Source organism: Lissotriton helveticus, chromosome 11 (assembly GCF_964261635.1).
Source record: "Lissotriton helveticus chromosome 11, aLisHel1.1, whole genome shotgun sequence".
NCBI classification, from domain to species: domain Eukaryota; kingdom Metazoa; phylum Chordata; class Amphibia; order Caudata; family Salamandridae; genus Lissotriton; species Lissotriton helveticus.
Window position 1 is genome coordinate 66,965,728 of NC_136072.1, and position 17,437 is coordinate 66,983,164.

Below are 17,437 nucleotides of genomic sequence, written 5' to 3' on the forward strand. Positions count from 1 at the left end.
CGACAGCTTTTAGGCAATAGTGACCAGTTTGGGGCCCGCTTTGCATTTCAACGATATTTATCGCTAATGACATGCAAAGTGGGCCTACCCAAACTGTTAGCGACTGAAAGCAGTGGCTAACACAGCTATCGCCTATTAGCAACGCAGGCTTAGCGATATAAAAAGTCGCGCTAAGCACGATTATCGCTAGAATCAAACGCTTGCTAAAAACATGACTTTCCAAACAGATTCTAGCAATCTGCTGATAAGGATCATGGTGCAAACCTTTAGAGCAGTCGTCAGGACCTTTGCGACATGGGTGCCCTGCATGAGAAGCCATATCGGGTTTGCCTGATCGATAAAACAAGGAGCAGTCTGTCAATTGCGATGACCCTACACCAGGGACTTTCAGTACTATTATTTCTTTACATAGGGCTAATGATGCTTTAAAGGCATAGCACCCCTGCTGAGAAGTGTTAGTACTGCAACACTTTAATTTGATTCCTTTATCCTATCAGAATGTTGCACAGGTTGACGGGTCGTTGCAGAAGGTTACAGCCGACACAGGATGCTCTCAACATAACACATGGCCCAGGCAACCACAAATCAGAAATTGACAATGCATGGAGAAGAACAGTGTTTTATGCAGAGAAGGCTTTATAATGTTGTTTTTGGCTCGTATAACTTTTCACACTAAGAACCTGATTCGCAAAGGGCCTCCGCATTCGTAACGGAAGCCCCGCAGTAGTGGGGGAGTCTCCGCATTCGGGGCAGAAGCTCCTCAATGAGAATTCTCATTGCAGAGATTCCGCCCGAGTGCGGAGACTCCCCCACGAAGGTGAGGCCTCCGCCACAAGTGCGGAGAGTCCCCCACGACTGGGAGGCCTCCGCCCTGAGTGCAGAAACTCCCTCACGACTGCGGGGCCCCCGGCACATGTGCGGAAACTCCACCATGACTGCGAGGCCTCCGCCATGAGGGCGGAGCAGGGGGGGGATGTAAAGGTGCTTAGATCTAGAATTTCGACTCTGCCACGCTGTTGCCCGTACTAGCCACTGTCCTCCTATCAGTACCACAGTCATGTTTAAAACATTGTGTATCATCCAGCTTGTCCTGTTGGTCTCTCTCCTCAGTTCATCAATGACAAGAATCATTACTGCCTCTATGAGCATCTTCATCAACCTCTATTCAACAGGCTTAAATTGGGTGATTATGCCTTTTCTGTGTTTGGTCCTAGCCAATGGAATGGTATCCCCCTCTTTCTGGGATCTAGTACCAACTATATTCAATTTCCGAAGTTCCTAAAAGTATTTATCTTTTCCTCCAAAGCATGGACAAGGGCTCGCTTCCCATGTTTTTCTTTCTTTACTGCTTGTGGATAGCGCAGAGAGCCCCCTACGTTTGTAACATTGGCTGTTGCATAATACTGTCATAATCTCATCTTTTGTGGGTGTTTACAATCAGGGACGGCCGCCGTGGCTCACGAGTGGGAGGGGCACGGGGGTGTTGTGTTCTGCATGCAGGCTGTAATGCAGCCTGCATGGAGAACAGAGAAGTGCGCATGACTGCTTTGGGTGGTCGAGAGGACCGACCAAACCGTCATTGCACACTTGAGTTGACAAACCACTCGTCCCCTGCCCTGCTCCGTGAGCAGAGCAGTCCCGCCCAGAGCCCTTGTTAGTAGGCCACTGCGGCCTGCAACACCTATTACCCCTGCCAGCACTGCCAGTGACAGTACCAATACAACTACTAACCATCGAACCCTTACAAGTGCGACAATTCAGACTACTCTAGTCCACCCAAAGCTATAATAATGGCATGTATTATTCTCTTTTTAATGTATATTGACTTATTAAACACACTTGTTGTGCTCATCTCAAAATTAGGCAGACAGCGCCACCATGTGTGGACTATCACTAGAGCTGGTGCAGACAATTAGGTGCCGGTGCCGAGCACCGGAAACCACCAGCTCAAATTAAGAACTGAGATTAGGCCAGATGCAGTGCAATGTGAAAGCTGTGCTCATCGGACAGAATTTGGGTACCAGTGAGACAGTTAGATAAAATTGCCTATTCAGTGCACTGTCTCTATTCAATGTAAATATACCATTGTGAGAAGAGGCAATGGATGGAATCATATGAATTTATGTTAATATGTTATGTTAATAAATTTGTTAAGCGCACATATACCCAGGGGCGTCAGGGTGCTAGCTCAAATTACAACAGGGTGCAGACTAGACCAGGAAAAGCTGATTCAGACAAAAAGCCACGTCTTCAGTGCCTTTCTGAAAGCCAATAGGTTGGGCATGGCTCTAATAGGTGGAGGTAATTTGTTCCAGAGTTTGGCGGTACCCCAGACAAAACTTCTACCTCCCCAATTGGTCCTGTCTATCCTAGAGATGACCATGTTGTTGGCCCCAGAGGAGTGCAGATATCTGGGGAAGTGACATGGGCGCTGTGTTGTGGGTGCCGACACTTTCTGATCTGAGCTTCTCATAGGGATCCGTAATTTAAGGGTGTAGGTGGTGTGATAAAGCTGCAGTGAACAAATCGGTACAGCGCATCTGCATTCCAATGTGCCAGAAGTCCATGTCCATAGGAGAAGACATGTGGAGAGGTTTAATCATTCAAGCCTGTTATTATGCTGCCACCTATAGTTGGTACTTTGTTGGTTTTTGGGCCAGATGTACCTACAACTGTTCACAATTCGCGACCAGTATTTTTGCTACCAGTGTGATCATTTGCCAAGCGACCTATGTGCTAATTGGTCGGTTTGCAAATTATAGATTTGTAGTAGGTCGCAATTAAATCTACTTCATGAATAGTAATGAGGTACGACCCACTAGGAATTGCAGCCATGACAGGGATGGTGGCCTGCTGTGGTCAGTTGACCACTGGTTGCTTTTGAATAAAGCATTTTTTTCTTTAACTGAAACACTGTTGCCTTAAAGGAAAACGGGATGCGTTTAAACAAAAAAAAAATGGCGTGTAATTTTCATGTTTTAGGAGTAGGCAGTAGTCTGTTGGACCACTGCCTACTCTGATTTTTTTTTTCTTCAGCGTTTACAAAGGGGGTGGTTTCCATTGGGGACCCCTTCCCATTTGTGAATTTGGGGAGGTGATAAAATATTAATGTTTTGCGACCGGAATTTGGTATTTGGAAGGGTCGCCCTAAATACACACCTTCCAAATACCTAATTGGTATTTGGTCACACACCCAAACTGCAATTCGGTAATTTGCTACCGTCTCCGATAAGCAAAAAAGGTTTCGCACTTCTGGCTACTTATCCTGCATCTGGTTTTCATGTACTTCCATCTGTTGACTATTTTCTTTATTTTTAACTGTTCAGAATTCATGCAGACTTTTTCCATCACTTTGTGTCCCATGTGCTTCAGGAAGGTAAACATTTAACTCTTATCTAATCAATAGGTTTGATAGATCCATTGATTGATTGCACCGATGCAAATATTTGTGTAGAACTTGTTGATCTCAAACTTTGAGGCACCATGCCCAAAGCAGGATTTTACAAACTAACAGTTCACACACTCCTAACTACTTGTAAACTCAAGACTGTGGGACATACCCACTCTGTAACAATGATAACACACTCAGGGGCTTTTCTTCTTCTCGTTACAGGCCACACCCACAGCCCGTCCAATCATTCCATCGGCTCCCAGAAATCCATTGAGAACTTCTTCGGCTCCAGGTGAGGTTGACATTGACACGTTGGTGCTGGTTTGTAGTTGCTGCTGGAGAATTCTCTGCCCTTCCTTCTCTTCTTCTCACCACATCATTGTGGTCATTAATGCAAAGGGAGGGCATCAAAGTAATTTCCGGAGAAGGGTGCTCTTAACCCCTTCGCCGTGGTGCAAATTTCGGCGTGGTGCGAGGGGGGGGCGGGGTTGGGTGTGGTACCCCGGTGCTCATGACGGCTCCCGGTCATCATAAATCACGGTGGGCGTGTGCTCATGACGGCCGGGAGCCGTCAGAACTCCGCCCACTTATTAATTCTCCCACACAGGCGGAGAATTAATAGCGCATGGGCAGAGCGGCAACGTTCTGACGGCTCCCGGCCGTCATGAGCACACGCCTACATGAGCACCGAAGGTGTTAATACATTTCTAAAGAGGAGTTGTTGAATTGCACCTCCTGAACTTAACCCAGAATTGGGTGGCCGTGTCACATCGCCTTCTTGTCAAGGGCATCTTAAAGATGTTGGGGGTCCTGGACCAAACTATTACTAGTGGAAGAGGTGTAGTCAGCGACCAGGGTGGCTGACTCTGGAGCGCGCGGGTTACGGTTCGATCCCCCACGGCAGCTCAGCTCAGCACCACTTGACTCTGGGCAATAGCTCACTTAATCTTCCCAATGGCCCCCAGCGCCTTGAAACCCTTAAGGGGTGATATGTTTGTGCTTCACAAATAGGAATTATTATTATTATTAAGCTATTTTGGGGTCTCTTCTTCTGAACAGTTTTTAATTTATGATCCAATTTCAGCTCTTTCTTGCACTCTTTGGCCAGGTCACTGACAGTGCACAGGCACCCTGGTCCAAATTCTAAATGTGTATACATCTAATATTCAGGGATAGTGATGTGTGTATTCAATATTGTAACACAGCAGCAGCTCTGTATATTACTGCAAATAATCTGTGAACCCCCCCCCCATTTCCCACATTATGAGGTCCTCTCTTGATCTAAAAGTAACTTTTTCATGGATTTTGCATGAAACATAAACAACATTTATCTGCAAAATATCTGTAAAAAACGTTCACACATCACCCACATTAAAAATAGTTGAAGAAAAGGGGTTATTAAAACGATCTGTTTGAGAATTATTCACGGTCATCAGGGCAAGACTCTCTGCAGAACAGAGCTGTCGCAATCATGGGGCCCCTGAAATGCTGGGGCCCTGGGCATGTGCCCACTTGGCCATGCCTCGTACTTAATCAAAGATTTTTCGTTATGTTATCAAAGAGTGCTAATGCAGGGAAGAGGATGTGGTGTAACAACCAGAGCTGTCAACTTTGGAACTAGAGAACCTGGGGGCATATTATCAAGGACAGGTGATACTTTATCGCCGCTTTTATCGGCAGCAAACTGCCAATAAAACGGCGATAATGGGCTTGATAATATGCTCTATAGAATTCCTATCGAAGCCCATGTTAGATGTGAAGACATCTAACATGGGCTTCGATAGGAATTCTATAGAGCATATTATCAAGCCCATTATCGCCATTTTATCGGCAGTTTCCTGCGATAAAAGCGGCGATAAAGTATCACCCGTCCTTGATAATATGCCCCCAGGTTCGAGTCTTGGCGTCATCTCAACATCCTGTGATTCTGGGCAGATCACTTAATCTCCCTGTGTCTCCAAAAAGGAATGTGTCCATGGGCAATGTAGCTTGTGCTCATGTAAAGCGCTCCAATACCTTTAGGTCGAGTTACGCCTTCACAAAAACTGAAAAAATAATGCCATGGCGTTTGCAAACATAGTTTTAGCAGGGAAACTAGCCCAGTCTAGAAGCAAATGGTTCAGGCTGGAGCCAGCAAGACAGAGGCAGCAGAGAGCATAGGGCAAGTGAGAGGAAGGCCTATGCTAGGGGTGAAGTTGGATTTCTCAGACACCAGTTTTGGGACACAGCAGAGTGTGCGCCCCTGACACGTGCGCAAACGGGGGTGCGCAAAGCAGTTTTTACGCAGACGCACATTGTTCATGATAGGGCCAGAGGGGCATATTATCAAGGACCTGTGTTAAAATTAATATGTTTTATCAGCAGGGAACTGCCGCTAAAACGGCGATAATGGGCTTGATAATATGCCCTTGTTAATTCGCAGAGAAGCCCATGTTAACATCAGAAGCTTCTATGGGAATTAACAAGGGTGTATTATCAAGTCCATTATCGCCGTTTTATCGATAAAATGGCGATAATTTTAACACCGGTCCTTGATAATATGCCCCATAGTGAATTTCAGTGCAAGTGGACGATTCGCTGAGCACTTGAAAACCTCAGCTTTATTGATAAAAAAATAGACCTGTTGATAAAATGACCTTAAATAAGAAAACTGCATAAGAATTATTGCAATAAAGTAGGTTTATTTTGCATTAATTTTACAGCAGATTGTAATTTCTCGACCATTGCAGAGATACGTGTCACTTTCAGATAATTGCTTTATCTTTAGATTCAGTGGTAAACACGCCCCCCTCTTATTGTCGTCACGCCTTGCAAGAGATGACGGCCGAGCTGTGCTTGCACGGGTGTGAATGGGTTAATGGCTCTCTGCTCTTTAATTCACCTCTCTCTCTGTCTCTGGCAGGGAGTCAGGGGCCACCTGTCCCCTAAGCCTTAAACCCCTTGTCAGATGCCCGGATCCCTTCTCCAGCCCTGGCGGCTCTGAAGAAATCCAATTTAAGGTGCTAAAAGGATTGTGGGTGACCCCTGACCCCGTGGGACATATGGCGTCCTTTCATAGCGAGGGACAAGGCTGCGTTGAAGCCAGAGAGAAAGAGAGACGTCTGTTTCTAGAGTGAACTATGGAAAGCAGGCCCACGTGCTGACCTGGCCTGGGTGCATACGTGCATCTTATAGAGTGCACAGCTATTGTTGATAATGTGTATAACTGCAGCGCGTGTGTGTATGTGTGTGGGGGGGGCACATGCAGAAGAACGTTATACTGTCCAGCGGATAGTATGACGTTACAACGCATGCTTTTACCACGCATGCCGTTACAACGCAGTTTTTACGACGCATACCATTACAACGCATAGCGCTTTGGGGTGCTGGATAGTGAATAGTTTAATTTACTATTCCAACTCCAGTCCCCGTGGACACTAGGGAAGGTGTTGGATAGTAAATTAAATCTATTCCCTATCCTAGAGCGCCCCCCAGCGCAATGCGTTGTAATGGTTTGCGTTGTAATGGTTGCGTCGTAATGGTAGTGCGTTGTAAAAGGTTCGTTGTAAAGGCTGTTCACCCTGTCCAGCTGAACTGTATGTGTAGAGCTGCGCCTTATAATATGTTTAGGGGCACCTGTTAGGTTCTGTGTTAGTGTGCACAAGTGCGCAGAGGCCCCTTATAGTGTGCATCTGTACCGCCTGTGTGTAGATGCACTTTCTAGTATGTTTAGGGGCACCGTTTAGGGTATGTGCGCGCAGAGGCCCCTTATAGTGTGCATCTGTACCGCCTGTGTATAGATGCACTTTCTAGTATGTTTAGGGGCACCTTTTAGGGTGTGCGGGAACAGAGGCCCCTTATAGTGTACATCTGTACCGCATGTGTATCTCTGCGCCTTCTAGTATGTTTACGTGCACCGTGTATGTGTGCGCACAGATAAACCTCACAGTGTGTCTAGGTGCACGTTATAGTGCATGCAGTGAGGGGAGGGTCCTTGCCGTTTGTATAGCTATAACTTTAAGGGTATATAACTGCACCTTAGAGTGTGTTTAGGTATAAGAGTAGGGGTGGCTGGAACACGCAATTCCGCTGAGTCACAGAAACGCTCAGTGAGATTCCGCTTCGTTCTGCGAGCAGCGGATTGGGAAACATCGTTTACAACGCGGGGGCTACATCGCGATGCTATTACATCGTGGTTTTCACAACGCAAGTCGTTACAACGACTTGCGCTGGATGGCGCTCTAGGACAAGGAGTAGTATAATTTACTATCCAACACCTTCCCTACTGTATGGAGACTGGAGTTGGAATAGTAAATTATACTACTCCTAAGTCCAGCACCCTCCAACCCAAGTTGTTGTAGCAACCTGAGTTGTAAAAACCGCGATGTAATGTACCGCGATGTAAATGTATGCGTTGTAACGTCATACATCCGAACTGCACTATGCGGCATGCCAGAGGGTGCTGATTCTTTCTGTCACTCTGCAGCTTTCTCAATGCGCACGGTAGCGATCTTCGGTGACCACCATTGTTGAGGAATCTCACGAGGAGACATTCCAGCGCTCGATTTTCATGCTAGCGCTCACCAACTGAAAGTTGACAAGCCACGCACAAGAAACTCCACTATGTGGCGGTTGGTGGACTTTTTCGTACTCGAAGAGGAGCGAGGAGTGGGCAAAACTCCAAAAACTCTACCGGCGGAGCGGAGTTTATCGTCCACCCCTAATTAACAGTAGCCATGAGGCAGCAGTTGCTACTTCTGACTTGCCGTTTGCTTCATCTGGCATTGCCTCAACTACTCATGTGCAAGTGGTAAAGAAGGCAGCATCTTAAAGAGACAGTACGCACGGTTCTAAGACTCCTTCTTTCTCCAAGTACTTTCCACTCCTTTCTCTTAGCCTAGCCCAATGGTTCCCAAACTGTTGACTTCTTGGGACCCCCACTTAATCAGTACTGGAACCAGGGGACCCCAACTGATTCATTATTAGAATCCGGGGACCCCCCGCGAGGAATTACTGGAAGCCAGGGACCCCGGCCTAACAATGTCGATAATTTGAACCATAAAACAATACACAAAAATACAGAGAAAAACATTGACCAAACAAATACACAAATGACATATTTTATTTAATTAGCAAACACATATAAATAAAAATGAAATCAAAATGTTATTTTAATAGAAAGGTTGGAGCTTTTCTAAATTCAACACAGGCCACTCATCATCCATACTATATTCAGTTTAATGCACCTGCAGTGCTCCCTCGAATCAATCTGAGGATAATAATTTAATTTTAATCCTCCAGTTTTAAATTCCTTCGCATTTAAAATATGTTTTAAAATGTTCAATTGTACATTTAGCTTCTGTATTTATGTACACTTAATTAATCTGTTAATATTATTTTATTTTCAAAGTAGTCGCGGACCCCCTGAGGAGGCTTCTAGGACCCCCAGGGGTCCGTGGACCCCAGTTTGGGAACCACTGGCCTAGTCCTTCAATAGCCAGTAGAGCATGTTACGATGTGGTGGGTAAAACAAAGGGTCAACGCTCTCATGTCGCCACGAATCAAAGCAAGTGTGATGTCACCTCTGCTACCCTTGGCATTTTGGTGAATCGACATCCATGTGTAGGACCTCCTGCGATCAGGGCCGGACTGGAAACCACAACCGGCCCTGGCAAAGTGCTCAGCCGGCCCCACTCGGGGGGTGTTGGAGATGCCGCCGAGCTCTTTACCGGGGCCTGTTTTCGGCCGATTATAGTACAGGGACGATTTTGCAGCTAAATCGACCCTGTGCCAAGATCGGCCCCCAGGGGCCCAAAACCGGCCCCCACCCATGCGGCGCACCGGGGGATTGCCCGGTGCCCGCTATGGACAGTCCGGGCCTGCCTGCGATGTGTTGGTCCCTCCTGCCTCTTGGTACTCACCACTGCCCTGTCCCTTCCAGCAGGTTCAGCCTCGGGAAGCGAAGAGGAGGAAGCCCCTCGGGTAAGCTGACCCCCCTGAAGCCACCGTGCCTGTCGGCCGAGAGTGACGTCACCTCTGGAGTCGAGAGCCAGGACTACCTGCCGCTGGTAAGGGGGCATCGGATTGTGGCTAGGGTGGTCTTAAACAGAGGATACAGGCTTCCGGCTAATGGGAACAGGAGGGTTGCAGGAATGTGACTACAGCAGTAGAGTATAGACCCAGCAGCTTTCAGCTCATTGACCAGAAGACTTTGCAAAGAGCTAAAGCTGGCACTAGCAAGGCCTAAAGGCATTTAGGATTTCAGTGAAACACATGCTGGTGTGAAGTCCCAAGGGATGCAGCTAAAAGAGGGCAAGCAGGCTGGAGAAAATGTGATATGTATTCAAAGCCCTGAGATAACTTGTTTGACAAGTTTTCACTTGACTTGTAGTTTTTCTCAAGTTATTTAAATTGTATTTTTCTGCCCCTAAGCCTAGAACAGTTTTTTTTGCCTTTTTAAGCACAGTTGAGTCTCTTGTCAATCATGATAACATTTTCACACAGTTGCATTCTTTTCATTTACATGGCCATTTAGCATTTTTTATGTATTTCATCACTGGGTTAGTGTTGCAAGTTTGGTTTATTGTTAAGAGTTGGTGAAACACAGGTGCATTGTCTGATGTTTCATAATGAAAAAAGAATGCAATTGTAAGGGTGATATATGTGATGGAAAAAAAGCTGTATAGGACCAGATTCACAATAATGTCGCTGCAAAATACTTTTCTAGGGCTCGTGGCCTATTGCTAAATTCCCAAAGTAAATGAGGAATACTACTAGCCTTCTCCTGAAATCCTGGAGTAAACCAGTAGGAAGCCAAGGGTACTACTAGCTTACTCCTGAAAATTAAGAGTAAGTCATACATAATAGTAAGTCAAGCCATAAGAGTAAGTTATACATACACATAGCAAAATCTTTGGAAATCATTCTCAAAGTTTAATGTGACCATAATAGGACTGGGTGGAGTTTGTGGAGTTCTACGTAGGAACTCCGTAATGTAATAAAAAAACTCTGCTGTGCTACGTGGAATTCCGCGAGCGGCGGAGTGCGTTAGGGTCATGCTGTTCATGGTGATTTTGAGTGCCAGGTGTCTGTCCAACGCTGCAAAATCATCGCGAATGGCAGCAGGCACAGCGTAAGAGGCTCAGCTTCCTTTCTGCTGCTCGAGTAGATTTTCTACTCGAGTGGCAGCTTTCTCAATGCGAACAAAAGGTTTCTCAGCGCGAGTGATCGTGACCTGCCGCAACCACTCGCATTGAGAAATCCGACTGCCCGCGTTGAGGAATCCTGGCAGGAGGTTGATTTTCCTTGCTCGTGCTCGCCAACTAGATTTTGGCGAGCGAGGAAAAATCTTACCGGGAGGTGGATTTTTTTCACTCGCCAACTTGATGTTGACGAGCGCAAGCGAGGAAAAAACTCAGCGGAGTAGAGTTTTTGGGAACTCCACATGCTCCACGGAGCGTGGAAAACTCCACAAACTCCGCGAATGGAGCAGAGTTCATCTCCCAGTGTTAGATAACATAGTATAATGGTACAACGGAGTGCAGGTGGGGCTGCAAATGTTGACCATGTGGTTGGACATGAAACCATGAGATACTAGTTCCTGTACTTTAAACTTTGTTGTGATTAGGGTTCTTAGTATTTATATCTTAGGACACAATTCAGGTTCAGCAGTGCAAAAAATAAGTTGGGGGGTGGATTTAAAAGAGTAATCTAATTGCTTATGAAGCCACAAGAGTTAAACAGAATATTTTCAAACAATTTTCATGCAAACCCTAGTTTGGAAAAGTTCTGTATGCACTTCTTGTGCAAACACATTTCTTACTCCAATTATCAGGGCATTGCCTTGCTGGCATGTTTAATGATTAAATCATCTTCAATTATTTTTTAGATGACTTTTTAATAAATCTGTTGTCCATCATGGTTTACTTTATGTTTAACAAATACTCCTACAATGGCTTCTCACTTCTCCATTCTCGACACTTATTTTTTTCCTTCTCCCCTAGGTCCGGCTCCAGATGGCCCATGGAGCGTTTCATTTGAATGAAGCCTTCTCGCAAGTGGTTCAGATTCCACTGGATCGACTATGCCGAGCATCGCCGTACGCATCCCACCGAGCCAGCCTAAGCCCTGTCTCCAGCGCGTCTCCTAGGGCGCTGACAGCCAGACCCAGCCAGGATGGGATCACTTCGAGCAGCAGCGCGAGCAGTAGTCGCCATGCCATCAGCCCACTAACAGACCATAGAGAGCCCGCCTCCAGGTCAGGAGAGGACCTGGGACGCGCAGACCGCCACCGGCCCAGACTTAGCCATGAGTGGTCGTCTGAGCAGCATCCGGTTCTGAGCAGGGACGTCACACCCGGCACTTTCTACCAGTCCTTCAATTCCTGTCCAGAGGTCCTGAGCTCCATGTGGCAACAAGCCGACAGCGGGCGTGGTTCTGAGACTGACGCTTGCGAGAACTCTCCAGCTACCTCGGAGGCTAGTGTGAGCTTCATGGATCCAGAGGGCCTGAGTGACGAGTCAGATCTGGAAAGCAGCAGCTGGGCCACCGCAGTGGCACTGGCCTGGCTAGAACACCAGTGCGCTGAGTTCTTCACCGAGTGGGAGCTGGTCGCTGCCAAGGCGGACACGTGGCTGCGAGACCAGCAATTGCCGGAGGGCGTAGACCTCCCCTGCCTTAAAGGGGCCGCGCGCCACCTCTTTCTTCTGTTGCGTCACTGGGACGAGAACATCAAGCTGAACATTCTATGCTACAACCCCAGCAATATGTGAGGAGGGCACAGCCAGAGGGCTGCCCCACTCCAGACTGTCTAAATAAAGACGATGCCTTAGAATTGTGTTAGGCTCTCTGTCTTGAGAGAGGGCCTCCTCTGCCTCAAAGTATGGACATACACTGACATTCAAGGGCAGGCGCTCAGGAAACGAAGACCTTTGAAATACTGTGGGTGTGATTAATACGACACCTTAAGCTAAACAAAAATTAAACACTATAAAAAATTCACCGGTCACTGGTAGGTTTAGCTTTACACCGTTGGACAACGATTTACCAATTAGCGGGCAGGACATTCCATCATTTTCCTGCCGTAGCCTCTGATTGGTAAACCGCCTATCCAATGGCTGCCATTTTCCTTAAAAACCAGTTGTAGTTGGATCCTAGGCCCCAGGGGACGTGTGTTGGTGGAGTTAATTACTAAATTAAACACAGTTTATCTGGCAGCGCAGAAGCTCAAATAAACATTCCAAGAGAGCAGCGCCAGTGAAACATAACTCAAGTTTTACAATCATCAATGTGTAAAACGACTAACCACTGATGCTCAGCAGTTGGCAGTGGATGCTGACAATTTTTTTCTGAATCTCTGCCGTATCCAACCACTATGCGCTCTTCGGCACCGTGGCAGATGTTTCAGGATCCATTCCTTGGAATGCCGCCTTTCTCCCAGAATGTTCCCAAGTTGTCCAACTAGAACCCTGCTGGGTTCCCTGCCCTTTCAGGTACATGCAGGTGGCCCAGGGGTTCATTCTTGGTGGCCATTGTTTGGTACTGATAAAATGAGCTACTGGATGTTCTGCTCCAACTCAAAAAACTGACAAGTACCTGTACATCCAGGATATGCAAAGGTCTCCATGGACTCATACTTTGGACACATTCGCTATCCGAGAGACGGCCGTACAGGAAACTGATTTGGGTTGTCTTCAACGTATCTCAAACTCAAGTCAAGTCAATCTTTGTTGTATAAAGCATGGTGCCACCGTTACAATTTCACAGCTAGAGACAGAAAATATTTTAAAAACAGATTATTAGATGCGATCAACTGTAAATTATACCGATGGAGAAAATTAGAATCATCAAATCGATTCTCAATTAATAATGCTAAACACAAATTACATTATCAAAAAAACTCTTTACGATTCCAAACCACGTTACTAAATGTAAAAAATTGCTTGTGACTTAAATTTTACTACTGTTTTCCCTATTAATCTTCTTCCCATCAAGTTAACAATGCAGTGTCTTGCTAGATGAACGGGTCACTAGCTGCCTTAAATCGGACACATCTAATCATTCAACCAGGAATTGCTGTAAGTTATTTTAGACACTGCTCCCTCTTTCCCAATTCTATACACACTCATGGCAAGGAGCATAAAGTTTGCAAAGCTCTTAGAAACTGCGGGGAGATTTCCCGTAGATCCAATTGCCTCCAACAGTCCTCAAAATCCGCGACTCGTATGCGTCAGGTTCAGACCCGAAACATTACCAGGTGTCTCACAACTGTCCCAAGAACCAAAGAAGCTGGTTTTCATTGGTCCATTTTTGTTAATCTTCTGACACAACTTTGACATCAGGATCCACCAAGGCAAGCAGCCTGTAGTTCTCTGGAAGACTCGGGTTGTCCTTAGCAGATGAAGAATCAAGCCTGGTCGCCACCCGTTGATTCTATATTTAGTTACAAGTGAATTGAATAAGGGATTCATCAGGTTGCCGCAAAAACCTTGTAGGAATCCCATTCGGAGCTGCCGCACCCAATGATCGTCCCTTCCTGATCATTGAGGCTTGCATAGCTTCCCAAATACAATTTGTAAGGTTTCCCAGACTTTTCTCCCTCTACACGTTATGCCTGATGGTACAAATAGGCTACAGGTGATGTATATGGACATCTCGCACCACCAAAGATACACTGCCGCTGGATCCGGGGGAATGCTATGACCTCAATATTCTTCATGCTAGACCAAAACGTCCTCACTTGGGTATTTTTCAAACAGAGAAAAATCTCTACCCATTCCTTTTCTATAAACCCACTCTTAATAGAATTTTCTTTAGTTTCAATGATTTATTCCGATGATTTGTTTGGCTCTGTGAAAAGTAAATAGTATGCCTTGCCAGTAATATGAGTTCTTTTGTGATTTATTTTAATATTGAACATCTTGTATGACTTCCACACTATTCTACAGTCTAATGTGTTCTTCAAAGCCTGCTACATCACCTTTGACACTGTGGCCACTGAAATTGCTTACTGTGGGAGACAATAAATACCTTTTTAGGGAATAATAGGGATTAGAGGGGGAGTGGCAGTATTGGTGAGTATTATTACTCCTATAATGATGTGGGTAGTGGGGTAAAACATGATTTCTTTTACTCAGTGGAGGATGCTCTCCAGTACTCATGTTTGGAGTGACATAAAATGTATTTTCAATGGTTCACATGAGTGCTGTCCACTGAGAGTCAAATCAGGTGTAAGCAGATGATCTGCAATTGGATCAACAAATTGTCTTCATCTTATAGGCCCATTTCCCTGTTGAATGTTGAACCCAAGGTTCTGGCTAAGCTTCTGGCTACCCGCCTCTTGACGGTCATCGGTGGCTTGGTTCATCCGGATCAATCCGGATTTATCCCGCATCGCAACACGGCTCTTAACCTACGTCGTCTCCACGGAGCTGTTGCGAGGGCGGGGCTTCTGACGGAGCCGGCCATTTTGGCTTCGCTAGACGCCTCGATGGCCTTTGATACGGTAGAGTGGCCCTATCTTTGGGCAGCTCTTGAGAAATTTGGTTTCGGACCTGAGTTTATTGGTTGGGTGAAATTGTTATACGCCGAACCCTTGGCACAGGTAGTGGTGAACGGTCGGGTTTCTGTCCCCTTCTGCCTTGGTAGAGGGACCCCTCAGGGATGCCCCCTGTCTCCGTTGCTTTTCGCGCTTGCCCTGGAACCGTTGGCTGCGTGGCTTCGATGGGAACCTTCACTCAAAGGGATCCGTTGGTCACCGGATTTTGAAGACCGCGTCTCGCTTTACGCGGATGACATTCTTCTGTATCTTACTTCCCCGCGTAAATCTTTAAATGTCTTATTTGACGTTCTTACTTCGTTTGGTGCTAATTCAGGTCTGGTTATTAATTGGGCTAAGTCCTGTGTGTATGTTCTCTTGGGTGTTTTGCCCCCATTACCGGACAGATTTCCTATCCAGGTTGTCCAGTCTGGCTTCAAGTATTTGGGGATCTTTATTACGCTGGACTCTTCACTCCGGTTCGAGCGTAATCTCCTCCCCCCGCTTCTTAGACTGCGACTGGATGTGGCCCGCTGGCGTAAACTACCCCTGTCTCCTCTGGGCAGGGCTGCCCTTTTTAAAATGATGTCTTTGCCACGATTCCTATACGCACTTCAAAATTCTTTTGACGACGTTCCCGCTACCTATTTCCGAGAGATCGAGAGTCTTCAAAGGCAACTGATCTGGGACGGGCGTCCACGTATCGCCCTTGCGAAACTTACTATCCCTTGGTTCGACGGGGGCATGGCGCTCCCCGATATCAAGAGATATTATTGGGCCACCCAGCTGTCTGCCATTAACCACGCAATGTATTCCCCGGGTCGAGATCCGGCCTTTGAGATGGATAGACTCCAGCTGCCGGGAGGGGATTTTAATAGAGCGCTTTATTCCAGATCGGCTGGGCGCCATCTTACGGGCCCGTCCAGGACCGCAGTCAATGTGTGGCGCGCCGCGAATGTGAGTTTGGGATGGATGAACCGACTGACAATGGCAACTCCGCTTTATGCAAAAAAAAAAACAAAAAAAAACAAATTGTCTTCACCTTACCCGAGCATAAGGTGTGCAGAGAGCACAAATTTAGCCCCAAGCCTCATATTTGGCTTTGAGGCTCCTAATTTCTGCTGCTCAGGTATGGTATTGGGCCAAACATGCATCCACATAGAAATGCAACAGACATAAGTGTTTGATTGGGCATTTGCAGGGTCATTTAGACACTGGCGATACATGTGTGAGCCCGCCATAATTTATTTTTTTTTTAATGGAAATTTCTAAAGCGCCTGGTTACGCCCACTGGCGTGTCCCCGCGCTGTGGTGATGGGCAGCGAGCACAACCATAATCCATTAATCTAGTGTAGAACAAAATAGATGGGTTTTTAGAGCTCTCCGGAACTTAGCCTCCGAAGGTTCAAGACGCAATTCCATAGGGAGCCTGTTCCAGCTCTTAGCTGCAAGATGTCTAAAGGATCTGCCTCCCATTCGCGTTTTCTTGATTTTGGGAACAGCTACTAGGCCAACACCGGTAGATCTAAGTACCCGACTAGGTTTATACGGTGTGATGAGGCTCAGCAAGGGGGTGGGCGCCTTGCCCCCAATAATGCGATGACATATGCATAGCGCCTTAAAGGCAATCCTCTCCCTGATGGGAAGCCAGTGGAGAGCCTTTAAGGCGGCTTTGGAGGCTGTTCTTTTAGGGAGCCTCAGTACGAGCCGTGCTGCGGCATTCCGTAACACCTGCAGGCGACTTAGACCTTTAACCGTAGTCCCCAGATAGAGAAGGTTGGCATAGTCTAGCCGTGAGGTCACCAGTGCATGCACCAACGTGCGTCTCGCACCAACCGGAAGCAGATCAAGAGTCTTCCGCAGGTTTTTGAGAACGCCAACACATGTCCCAACCACACGACCAATCTGGGGAGTAAATAAGATAAAATAATAAGAGATCCATGTGGTCTAGGAGCGGATTGCTTGTACCTTCAGATGAAACGCATGCTCAAACAGCTTGCATGTAATCACAACATGGAAGCCATGTTTTTTGTCAACAGAAAGAAATACTCAAATTGGGGGGGGGGTTGCTCTGAAGAACAACAAAATAATATACTGGACTCACAGGGAGTTTTCTCCCTGCATATTAGCGACATTTTTCCTCTCCTTCTGCCCAGGCCTGCCGTAGATTGCCTTGCAGTCCAGAGTAGTCAACATTGGAAGTCGCACCCTCAAAGATGTTGGGCTTCCATCGCAACAATGTCGGCAGCCCTGTGGAGGATGGGCTGACAGGAAGTGGTTTCTGATAGAGGAGCCAGTTGAAACTCTGGTACCTGAAGCCTGGTAGTTCTTCAACCTCTAAATAAGGAGAGGGAACCACAGGTTTGCAGTGGGGCTCCTGCTCGGACAATCCAAAATAAACCCATTGGTTTTTTGCAACATGAATATAGAGCTCTTAAAGTCACATTTAATTTTATCGGTCACCTGCTGAATAACTCATTGTGCCAATCTGTAAAACTGAAATCAATTGTTAAAGGTAGACCTGATTCTAC

General features: G+C 46.5%; 1 protein-coding gene across 1 annotated transcript in view; it reads left to right on the forward strand.

Moving 5' to 3' along the window:
- The window catches only part of VWA5B2 (von Willebrand factor A domain containing 5B2), a 397,568-nt gene extending 383,312 nt beyond the window's left edge, over window positions 1-14,256 (forward strand). The window contains exons 20-22 of the mRNA XM_078665491.1: window positions 3,614-3,683; window positions 9,312-9,438; window positions 11,374-14,256. Of these exons, the coding sequence (XP_078521617.1) occupies window positions 3,614-3,683; window positions 9,312-9,438; window positions 11,374-12,141 (965 nt within the window). The 3' untranslated portion in view covers window positions 12,142-14,256. The remainder of the gene's footprint in view (window positions 1-3,613; window positions 3,684-9,311; window positions 9,439-11,373) is intronic.
- Window positions 14,257-17,437: the final 3,181 nt, after the last annotated feature.